The sequence below is a fragment of the Phascolarctos cinereus genome, unplaced genomic scaffold (assembly GCF_003287225.1).
Source record: "Phascolarctos cinereus isolate Bilbo 61053 unplaced genomic scaffold, phaCin_HiC Scaffold_7;HRSCAF=346, whole genome shotgun sequence".
Lineage (NCBI taxonomy): Eukaryota > Metazoa > Chordata > Mammalia > Diprotodontia > Phascolarctidae > Phascolarctos > Phascolarctos cinereus.
The window spans coordinates 153,684,808-153,697,413 of NW_027556180.1; the positions used below are offsets into that span (position 1 = coordinate 153,684,808).

The window sequence follows — 12,606 nt, forward strand, 5'->3', positions numbered from 1 at the left end:
AAAAACAAAACAAAACAACAGCCATATATATGAGTCCAAGGCTAGGTCAAAAAAAATCATTAGGGCTGTAAAAAAAGTTTATCCACCCACATGTCATCCACCCTTTCTCCTAGATAGCTGTATCATTTTATAATACAGTTTATGTTATTTGGTAATATTTCTAAATCTGAGGTTAGAGCACTGATTTTTTTTTTCCCCATTAGATATGCCGAATCAAGTTGCTAAGCATTCATTAAGCACTTAGTATGTCCCAGGCATTATTTGTAGTGGTGGGGATATAAAGAAAGGCAAAAAACCAATCCCTGCCTTCAAGGAGCTAACAGTCTAATGGGCAAAGATACCATATAAACAACCATGTCCATATAAGATATATAGATATACAGACATTTATATGTCTATTATTAATTGCAGGTAGATCACATAGAGAAGGCATATATAGGTTATTTTTTAAAATAAGTTTCCTGAATACTGGTTTACTTTCTCTCTCTGTCTCTGTCTGTCTCTCCTTTCTCCTCCAAGGGGGTTTATTCACAGACTTTTTCAGTTATAGTTTTCTAGTCTCAAGATTAATTTTAAAAAATTCTTGATGCTAGAAATTCTGTATGACTTATCCAGAAACACTGAATGGTTATAAGCCACTTCAAGTCTACTATACCTCTATGAATTTTTAAAAAAAGCTTTATTGATGTATTTTGCTTTTATATTACAAACACTTGAAAATATATGCAACATTCCACATCTATAGTATATTCCTATTTTCTCCAAGTAAACACATATAGTGAAATCTTTTTTGTATTAGCAATAATAACAACAATAATAATGATAAAACTAGCATTTATACAGTACTTCAGGGTTTGCAGAGCTTTGTAAATGTTACCTCAGTTTATCCTCACAGCAGGCCTTGGGATATAGGTGCTATAATTATCTCCATTTTACAGATGAGGAAACTGAGGCAGATATAGATTAAGTGATTTGGTGAAGGTCACACAGCTAGTAAGCGTGTGGATTTGAATTCAAATCTTCCTTATTCCAGGTTTACAGCTCTGCCCACTGTGCCATCTTAAACTCCGTGTTATGCTATTTTGAGGAAAATTTTGGTTTCAATGTTGAAGAATGGTAAGGGAAAGGCAGGTAAAATAAATGTCATATTAGTGGTTACCTTGTCATATCATGAATCTCATTGAATAAAGAACATATGAGGAAGAAATTTCTCAACTATGTGCTGACAGCAAGGAGAGTCATGCCCTAGACATAAAGGCTAAGTGGATCATTTCAGAAAATAATGGAGAAAGGAAATGTAGTTCATCATAGTTCTTTTCAGGTAAAATAATCATGCAGAGCAGTCAAGAACCAGTACTGGGGAAAGGGAGAAACACAGGGTTACAAACTGTGTGTTCCATTGCGGTGTGGTATAAAGTCTTCTTGGTTTGGAATCAGAGGGTTTTAGTTAGAATTGTGGTTCTGCAACTTAATATTTGTTTGATGTTGGACAGTTCACTTTACCATCCTGGGTCATGGCTTCTTTATTTGTAAAACAAGGGGTTAGACTAGATATCCTTTAATTACTCTTCCAGCTTTAAATCTATGATCTTTTGACTATGTTTTAAATTTGAAATCATAATTGTGGCTTCATGGATGGTTCTTGGACGGAACCTAAGTTAAAAATGGTTTTGGTTCATAGAAAAGACAACATTTGGGCACCAAGAAATGCCTAGTTACGTGTGTGTGTGTGTGTGTGTGTGTGTGTGTGTATAAGTTTTCAGAGAAACCATTCAGCTATGCTGTGTTAGTTTCCTTATGTAGAAATGGTTCTAATAATAGCTAGAATTCTCAATGCATAGGATAAGCTGGAAATAATAATTACAAAAGTTTTTTTTTGTAAATAAAATAATTCTTGTGTAGTACAGAGATTTATGATTTCATCAAGGTACTCCTTCTACCTATGAAGACTGCAGCCCCCTCTATAACCTAGTAAAGTCTATAAGAACTACCATGACTGAAAAAAGTCATTAGCCTTTCCAAAATTAGCTCAAGCCATTACCAAGTCTGTTTGTGAAGCTTTTCCAGTTGGTTAAGACCTATCACAGCTTGTATTCAGCTGGCTTTGCCTTCAAGAATTCAAGTTCACTTACACAAAACAAGACAACAGAGAACAAAAATACTAGGTATAAACAGAACAAAAAACATTGGTAACAGGAGCATTCTAATTTAAAAATTCATTTTGATAATGGGGCATCTAGGTGGCACAGTGGATAGAGTACCAGCCCTGGAGTCAGGAGGACCTGAGTTCGAATTTGTCTCAAACACTTACGAGCTGTGTTACCCTGGACAAGTCACCTAACCCCGATTGCCTCCAAAAAAATGAATCATTTCAATATTGCAAAGGAGGTAATAGAGAGTTAGGCACTTGGTGTTTTTTGCCAATAACCTATACATTCTTCCTGCAGTAATATTTCAGGGGTAGAATAAAAGTTATACTGTAAAGTAAGCACTCATTGATCATTTTTGTCAGTATGCTTCTTTTTTTTTTAATCCTTAAGTGTGCAGAACTGTCATGTTATCCATTCAGTCAGCAATATTTACCAAGCTTGCAAAGTGTACAGAATGTCATATTATGTGCTCAGGGAAGTAACCAAAGAAATAGAAGGCAGAGACCCAAGTTCCAAGTTCTTAGAATATTTAGGCATAGTATCCTGTGACGTTCTTTGAAGACATGCCTTTTCAGGGCAGCGAGGTGGTGCAGTGGATAGAGCACTGGCCCTAGAGTCAGGAGGACCTGAGTTCAAATCTGGCCTCAGACTAAACACTTCACACTTACTAGCTGTGTGACCCTGGGCAAGTCACTTAAACCCAATTGCCTAAAAATGAAAAAAAGAGGTGCCCTTTCTCTCTCTGGATTTAAGCATACTGAACAGTCTCTTCTTGCATCTTTGGTCTGTATCCAAAGCCACAGAACTTTATCTTCCATTTTCTCCCGCATCTTTTCTTCCTTTGTGCTGCTGTTACTTCTTAAGCTCTTCAACTAGTTTCCACATTCTCATATCCACTTCGCTAACTCTAATTTCTTGAGTGGCACCTTCATGTCATGTCAGGGCATGACTGAAGCGGATCTTGGTAACACAGACTCACTTCAGCCGGCTGAAGATCGTCTCTTTCCTCAGTTTAGGAATTATCCTAGGACCTAGACCCTTTCCATATATTGAAGGTTTCTTGCAGTATAGCCTATATTTGTTACATTGTTCTGTTGCTGCGGCTTCTGCTGATGATTATAAGGAGTCTTTGATTCTGCCATCTGATAATTCATAACGATTTATACAAATACTTAAGTAGAAGTATGGGACACAGAGGAAAAAAATAAACTACTTTTTCACTCTTACGTACACTAGAAAATATCAGATAAGTAATTTTTATCATTGGTCTACAAATAGAGAAGAAACTACAAAACATATACCATGTGTCTGTAGCCTTGTGAAGCAACTATGATAAAGGTGGCTGTCTGAAGTCTTGTAGAATATTTTATATGCAATATAAGTTCTAGTAGGTTTATTTTCTATACATTCAAATATCTAGTTTTATAGGAGATATGAAAATTATATCAGATCAGTGTAAAGATTGTGTGGGCTTATCTTTTTGATAGTTAGCTATTGGAAAAATACCTCATTCCAAAGTCTTTTTTTTTTCCTTTTGCACACTTTCTTTAGGAAAATTTATCCCTTTAAGCAACAGCTATGGAGTGCATAATGATCAGGGAAGCACACTTATAAATGAGTGTGCATTGAAAACATATACAAAAAAAGCAAATGTTGAATACTATAGTATACTGGAATTTGTTTAGTTTTACTCAGAAGTAGTCCCTGCACTCAGGGGCTAATAGAGAGGAAGACAATATGGAAGATAGTCAGAACTGAAACATTGTTGACTATATAGAAAGCATAGATATTAATCTAAAAGTATATTCATATATTCATATGTGTGTATGTATATATGTATGTAGGTTTTAAAGAGTTAGTATACAGACAATACTTACTTTTTGTATTAATATAAAGCTTTATATAAATATGATTATATTAATATATTAAAGCTTTTATAGCTTAAAACTGAACAAAGATTTTTGGGAGACCTTGTATAACTCTCTTCTGTAGCTAAAAATCAGCATATTTCCTTTCCTACTCTCCCCAAACTAATTATTTCTGAATTTCAATAACCGTACAGATTGTATGCGTTTAAGACTTTAATGACATGTCTTTAGCTTGCTAACAAAATTATGTATAATTGAGTACAACTTTACTGAAGATTTCTGAGAGGTCATAAATGGACAAAAAAGGAACCCTTCAAAGTTTCCCATTTCCAATGTGTTAATGAGTCTTAGCACTGAAATCCTTTAAATAAATCATATAACAAAGGTCAGAATCATCAGCAACTAGCAGCAAGGCTGGTAAAAAAAGAGGTCTAGGGACATTTTAAATTATAATAGTATATGGGTCAATAGCTCTTTTAAAGATAATAATTGAGAGGAAATACATAAAGATAATAACTGTAGGAACTACAAATAACCCCCAAATATCTGAGTAGATACATAGTTTCAGCTCAATCATTAAACGAAAAATAACATGAATTAGCAAGCAGCAAGCCAGCAATCAGTAAACATTATGAAGAAAATTATGCCACTAACTGGGCTAAGCACTGGTAATACAAAGAAAAAGCCAAAATAATCTCTGTCCTCAAATTTTTTTTATTGCTGTTGCATTATTTCTTATTGTGCTTTTTTCAATGATCAGATGGTTGTATGTATGTGAAGAGGGTTCTTGACACTATGGGCAAGAGTAATTGGTTGTATGCACAGTAGCTCCCCATTCTCTCAAACACAAAGCATCACCGAGAGCTACCCAGAAGTTAACCAATTTATTCATGAGATGTAACAGATGAGTTATTCTCAAAGTAATACAGCACATAGTGCATTACAATTTTATGGTCCAGGAAGCAAGTCTCATTATCATCTAAAGTCTTGAATTCTCTGACTGTTGATCTTTCAATTTTAGGGGGCATATTGATTTACCTTTCATTCAACAAAAATTTTATGAGCATCTGGTACATGTCAGGTCCCAGGTTGGGTATTGTGTTTGCTACTAAATTATATCAAACTGAAATACTGAAGAAAGGCTCAACACTAGAGAAATTCTAAAGTTAGTTTCAATAGATAAACTTGAAGTCCAAATTATTTGGTTGATTTATTTTCCTGCTTCCTAACAAAACCTTAGGCTTACAAACGTGGAAGCATCATTGAGGGCCAATGAATACTGGAAAACTCTATTAAAGTTGGAACTTGAAATTGTTTTCATTGTATCTACAGCACAAATGCACATTCTAATTAGATTCCCCCCCTCCCCCCTGGTTATTTAAAATCTATGTAGCTTACGACAGTTCAGAAAATGATAAATAGGAAAACACATAACTTAAAAATATATTCTATAATTGGATTTGGAAAGCTCAGCCTGGGTGCCGTCAGGGTAGAATAAGTCCCTCTTTGAATATATCTACATTAAGTTATGGCCAAATTCCAATAGACAAACTGTCAGTACATTTTGGCAAAGTTGTAAAGACTTTATAATATATTTACTTTGGTGGTACTGAAGATGTTCTGAACTGTTGCTACTCTGACCAAGTTTTTGGTTGTTGTTGCCACTATTTGAGAACTGCGGAGGAAAAAAATATTTTATTCTTAAAACAGTTCTATATCTCTTCAGATTCTGTCCAGCATGCCTCAAGCACAAGAAATGGCTTATTGCCAACTTTTGAATAGATAAAGAAGCATTTCTCATCATGCCAACCATTTTTCTCTTAGTGGATACCAAGACAGGATTATAAGAGCTGCACAGATGACCAAATAAAGGATTAGGATGCCCAGAAACTAGGTTGGAGACCAGAATGCCAGGTAAAAAGATGGTACATTAGGGTTTGCTCTTGGTCCTCACATCAACAGGCTAAAGTCTCATTGTGCCTAGAAACTTCTTTTTGGGGTAATTTAACCTCAGAATGCCTTCTCTATTATACACTTTTGACCCTGGCAGTCATAAATATGTAATGTAGTAGCTTGGGCATTTTAGAGAATTCTCTTTCTTGTTATCACCAGAAATAGTTACAGATAATTATGTAGGCACTTGTATAAAATTCCAGATATGATATTAAAAAGAGTTAGAGAAAGGTTATAAACTAATACTTATTACCCAATGCAAGTGAATGGGCAAGACATTGACATTTAGGACTACCATTAGTGAAATCAAATCTCATTTCAAAGTGTAACCCCTGGAAAAAGTTTTTTTTATTGGTTTTTCTCTCCCCCACCCCACTCCAGTTGAAGCTAATCTGAAAAGTAAGAAATCTTTTTTCAGCTTTCCAGGTTTTCAAATAACTAGATTAGTAAGACAGAAGTTTTCTTGGTTCAAGAGACCACTATCTATGATGATATGTAAGGACAGCCTACAATTTTCATACATACACATATGTGCACTTGTTGCATTGCTTAAGAATAACCCAAAATACTTTTTTGACAACATAATTTCTTTTGATAATTAGAACCATATGACATTTACTACTCTGAAGTATAACAAAGTATAAACCAACATTCAAAATTTAATCTGGTCCACTAGTTTATAAACTTGAAGATGAATATTAATTAAGGAATTAAAAAAGAAGGTAAATTTTGAAAGTGATCAAGAGTACTGAAAATAAAATATGAATCAAAAATTTAAATTGTTTATGGCTACATTTTGTATATTAGAAGTGAAAGCTAGTCACTGAATATTCCAAAATATATTAGAGGTTCTCACATTAATCAAAATGGGTTGTGTCTAGGCAATATTATTCTTTACAACAACATTTCACTTTTTTTGCCCAAGTGACGTCAGATAGGTTAAGCTAGGACTGTATTATCCAAAAGAGTTTTCTCAGATTTATGAGTAAGAGTTTTTAAAGGATAAAGCTAGTATGAGAGACTTAGTATAAAATTGGGGCTGATTTACCTACTGTCCAATGTCTTTGTAAAATGGAACATTGTAAATTAGTTGCTACCTCTATTCCTTCTTTGTGTTATCAAAAATAACTTTTCTAATTTTTAACAACTTTCAACAACTTTTCTAATTTTTCTTAGCTAACAGTTCAAAGTAAAGATCTTAGGAATACGTTCATGTTCACCAGAGTGATAGACGTCCTTCACAGAGTCCAAACAAAAGAATTACCTATTAATCTGTAACATGCTCCAAATTTTCTTCATCACAGATATAAACATACTAATGGTACCAAATGTACTTACTGATATACACATAGCAAAAGAAGTCTAAGCACCCACAATGCAAACACAAAGGAGATGAAAAATACATATTCACTAGGTCACATGGATACAGATGGACAGGTATCCCAACCTTATCTCTTACTTTCCTTCATTTCTCTCTTGGACTGGCATTGCAAGTGGATAATTGCTGGTACCACAACTGAGTAGGTGATCGGGTTGGATCTCATTGGGGAGGTTGGACAGTACTTTCAGTTTCCAACACTATTTAGGACTTCAAAAATCCAGCTTTTTTAAGACTCAAATTCTCTTAGTGATGATATACAGTTATGAATTATGAAACATTTATTTTCTTGAAAATGGAAATATTAATAGAAATAATCAGATAACCAACAAATATTGCTTACTTGTTTAAGTTTCTTTAGATCTTCATCAAGCTCCAGGTTGTCCAAAATAACAGCAACAAACAAACTCAGGAGAATCTACAAAATGATAAGGCAAAAGTTTAAAAAAAGTGATAGCACAATGCCCAGAAATATATCTAACTATGTGCATATTTGACTTTCAAATACAAGATGTAAAGGAAGCATCAAAAGGTAAACAGAAAGAGAAATCATAAGGGATTTGGTATGGTTAAAGTGTTTATATTCCTACGTGGGAAAATTATATTTATAACTCCTAAAACCTTTTCATTACTAAGGCAGAAGGAGTACACATAGACAGAAAGTAGAGGTGTGAGTTGAATGTTATGCTATGATAATCTAAAAAATATAAAATCTAAAAAAAAATTAAGTGATAAGAAAGAAGAATACACTTGAAGATGGGGAAATGGAGAGGTAGAATGGGATAAGTAATCTGACATAAAAGAGGCATGAAAGAGATTTTACAGTGGAGGGGAAAATGGAAGAAGCAGGGAGAGTCGCACAAAAACCTTACTTTCATTGGAATTGGCGCAAAGAGGGAATAGCATACACACTCAATTGGGTGTAGAAATCTATCTTACCATACAGGAAAATAGGAAGGGAAGAAGATAAGAGAAAGGTGAGAGTTGATAAAAGAGAGGGAAGTTTGGGGGAGGTAAAATTAAAAGTCAGAAGCAAAACACTTTTGATAATGTAAAGGGTAAAATGAGAGAGAGAGCAGGATAAACATGGAAAGTAAGATGGTGGGAAATATGTAGTTGGTAATCTTTGCTGTGAATTTTTTTTTTTACAGTGAGTTTCTCTGATAAAGACTTCATTTCTCAAACATATAGAAAATGGAGTTAAATTTATAGAAATAAGAGCCATTCCTCAATTGATAAATGGTCAAAGGATATAAACAGGCAGCTTTCAGACTAGGTAATCAAAGCTATCTATAGTCATATAAAAATTATCTAAATCGCTATTGATGAGAGAAATGCAAATTAAAACAACTCTGAGGTACTACCTGTCAGATTGGCTGACATGACAGAAAAGGAAAATGACAAATTTTGGAGAGATGTAAGAAAAATAAAACACTAATGTACTATTGATGAAGTTGTATACAGATTCAACCACTCTGGAGAACAGTTTGGAACTATGTCCAAAGGGCTATAAAACCATGCATAGCCTTTGACCAAGCAATACCACTAGTAGGTCTGTATCCCAAAGAGATTTAAAAAAAAAAAACCAAAAAGGAAGAGGACCCATGTATCTAAAAATATTTATAGCAGGTCTTTTAGTGGTGGCAAAAAAACTGGAAATCGAGGGGATATCCATCTATTGGTGAATGGCTGAACAAGCTGTTGTATATGATTGTGATAGAATACTATTGTGCTTTAAGAAATGATGAGCAATATGTTCTCTGAAAAACATGGAAAGACTTACATGAACTGATATGAAGTGAAATGAGTAGAACCAGGAGAACACTGCACACAGTAATATCAACATTGTATGATAATTTACTATCAACAACTTAGCTATTCTCAACAATATAATGAGTCAAGACAATTCTGTAGGACTTATTGTGAAAGGTGCTGTCCATCTCCAGAGAAAGAACTGGTAGAGCTTGAATACCTTTTCTTTACTTTCTTTATTTTTCTTGTGTTTTTTTTGGTCTGTTTTCTTTCACAGCACGACTTACATGGAAACGTATTTTGCATGACTGTACATGTATAACCTATGTCAAATTGCCTGCCTTCTCAATGGGGGGGGGGAAAGGAGGCAGGGAGAGAATTTGCAACTCCAAATTTGAAAAAAAGAATGTTAAAATTGTTTTTACATGTAATTGGGAAAAATAAAATATTAAATAAGATTAAAAAAAAAACAGCATAGAAATCCCCCTCAAATGAGTGGATAAGGAATGGGCAAAAATTCCTGGACAGAAATATAATGCTCCTATTGGTGGGGCTCTTGTGAGTTTGGAGGGGGGTAACCTAGAACACAGAGAGAAGAGATATAATGCCAGCCAATAGAGTACTATTTTCACTATTCTTTCTAATTAGCTGCTAAGCTATATTGTTTCTATGGTCCTCCTGAAGGATTGCAAATGCTGTCAGGGTCCTCCAAATTTATTAACCTCCAAATTTAGCATCTTCAGGCAAATGCTCTGGGGTTCCACCCTAGTTACAGTTATGCTAAAACTTAAATTTATTTTCATTCCATTTCTAAGGTACTACTTGCCTTTCCTAATACATAGAGAATGGATAATAGAACCAAGAATTCAGAAATAATTGGATGCCCTTAATGTAAATCACAATTTTTTAAAAAAACTAAAGTAATAATGCATATGAACAATCTAAGCTAATTAGAAAGTGACCTATAAATTTTTAATTGTTTTGTACTATTATTCAAGATGCTGTTTGAAGAACGCCACATGTACTATGCCAAAAATGGTTCTTTAGTTACTAAATACAGCTGAAGGATGTGTACCAAGCAGTATATTAATGTAGTGGAGAACTTTTGAAAGTTTTATGCCATACCAATTTTTGAGAAGTTCACAGTGAATCATCATTAAGATGAAACACTTTATCCATTATGATTTGCCAGCTCTAAATTATTCGGTCACCCTGCCCTCCTTTAGTGCTTATAATAGTTTTTATTTCTGGATCTACATTATTACCACATGGTACACTGTATTAGCCACTGTTACTTTAGAAATGGATGTTCCTTTTCAATGGGAAAATTCTTAATAATAATTTAAAACACTTCTTAGTTCTTTCCCCAACCCACTAACATCCCCCTTCCCCCCCCACGCTTTTGCACAAATTGTTGGAAACTTTGAGAATTTTAGCTTAGGAATGTATTTCAAACTGAAGGGGATGGTTCAGATCATATGGCTTTATTCTGTCTTAGGGAAAATCTTCCTTGCAGGTATCAACAAAAACTGGAAGTAACAAGATGATAGACAATAGCACTTCTTAAACTGTGGGTCACTACACCATATGGGGTTGGGGAAAATTTAGCAACAGTAAAAGGTTTCTGAACCCACAACAACCAAAAATAATTAAAAATCAAATGTGTAATGAATTGGAGGTATTTCTAGCAGGGCTTGCCTGTGTTGCCTTCTGCAACTTCACTGAGTCCTTGGTTCTGAACACAAAGCATGTACACTTTGCACTACGCATGCCCTCAGGCCACACAACCCCAACACACACTGCCAAAATCAAAGAGGGGTCATGAGTGGAAAAAGTTTAGGAAGCCCTGATAAACAACATTGACACTATATGTACTGTTTATTTATATATACATAATATGAAAAATGGGTTAGATGATCTTATCCATTTCAGCTCAAAATTCTATGATCCCATGAGAAAGATTTATAGCTAATAATTTATAGTTAATAATGTATAATTTTACTGTAAATTTGATTCTTTACTATAAAATGTATTTAATTTACAGTTAATAATAAATGTGTTCTAAACTCATTTGGGGGCAGTTAGGTGGTACAGTGGATAAACTACTAGGCTTGGAGACAGGAAGAATCATCTTTTGGACTTCCAATCTGACCTCAGATACTTATAAGCTCTGTGACCCTGGGCAAGTCACTTAATCCTATTTGCCTCAGTTTCTCATCAGTAAAATAATCTGAAGAAGGAAATGGCAAACCACTCCAGTATCTTTGCCAAGAACACCCCCATTAATGGGGTCATGAAGAATGAGATATGACCGAAAAACAATTTAACAACAAATCCATTTTACTTGGTTGCTATAGCTACACTTCTAATGAGGTTTTCCCATGCTATCTCTGTCCCATTATGAACCTTCAGTCTTTTATTACCCTAATATCCACATAAGGTAGTGAGAGGCAAGAAAGCATGTCATGGAAAAAAAGCACTGGTCTTGCAGATAGGAAGATCTGAGACTGAATTCTTCCTCTCACAACCATGACAAAATCACATAACCTGAAAGATCCTAAGTTTTCTCATCTGTAAAATGGGGATAATAATAACTATGCTGTCTACACACACATACACATACACACACACACACACACAATTCCTTAGTGATATATGACTAGAAATAATATGGGAAGAATAAGAGATAACCAGTAGACCCTGGAAAGGCTTTGTGCCCCATTGGAATACAGGTAATATCAAGAAATTAAAAGGTCCCCAGGATACAGGGGTGGACTTCCTACAGACTATTTATAAGAGGACAAGGACAAGGATTCAAGGCCATTGATGGTATGAGATCTGCATCGTTGGAAGGAATACTTCAATCAATGAGCTCCTAGAGCCATCCAAGATGAAGTACCTAACCCATAGTTTTGTTATGAAGGTCAAATGAGATAATACATATAAAGTACTTTGTGAATTTTAATACATTACATAAATGTCATGGCTTCCTGTTTTGTTTTGTACAGTAATGTTTTGTTCTGTCAAAAGCTGTAATTTAATTGGTGTAATTTAATTGGTGGTGAGGAAACCCTTTCTTATCCATTCAAAATGGCAACTGTTGTGTAAAGTTACAGTCTTAGATTTTTGCTTAGGCACCAAGACGTTAAATTGCTTGCCCAGGCCACAAGCCTACAATGCCACAGGAAGATCACAGATTTAGAGATTTAAAGGACCTTAGAGGTCATTTGGTCTGATCATTTCATTTTACAGGTAGGGAAACCGAGTCCCAGAGAGAGGAAAGGATTTGAGTGCCTTCCTGACTCTTAGATCATCTCTCTTCATTATGCCATTTTACACCCAAAGGGCAGTTATTATGATCATTTTTTCCCCTTATTTGTTTCAGGTACAACAACAAACACAACAAAAAAAAATAGACTTGCTTCTTCCTTCCTCAAAGTGAATTAATTGCTAATAGTTTAATTGGAGAGAAACAACATTAAGAACAGTCACAAAGACCATGAAA

The 12,606-nt window shown here is 34.6% G+C and overlaps 1 protein-coding gene across 1 annotated transcript in view; it reads right to left on the minus strand.

Annotated features, from left to right (window-relative positions):
* The window catches only part of NALCN (sodium leak channel, non-selective), a 516,511-nt gene that overhangs the window by 154,290 nt on the left and 349,615 nt on the right, over positions 1–12,606 (minus strand). The window contains 1 exon segment of the mRNA XM_020964043.2: positions 7,693–7,767. Coding sequence (XP_020819702.1) covers positions 7,693–7,767 — 75 coding nt within the window.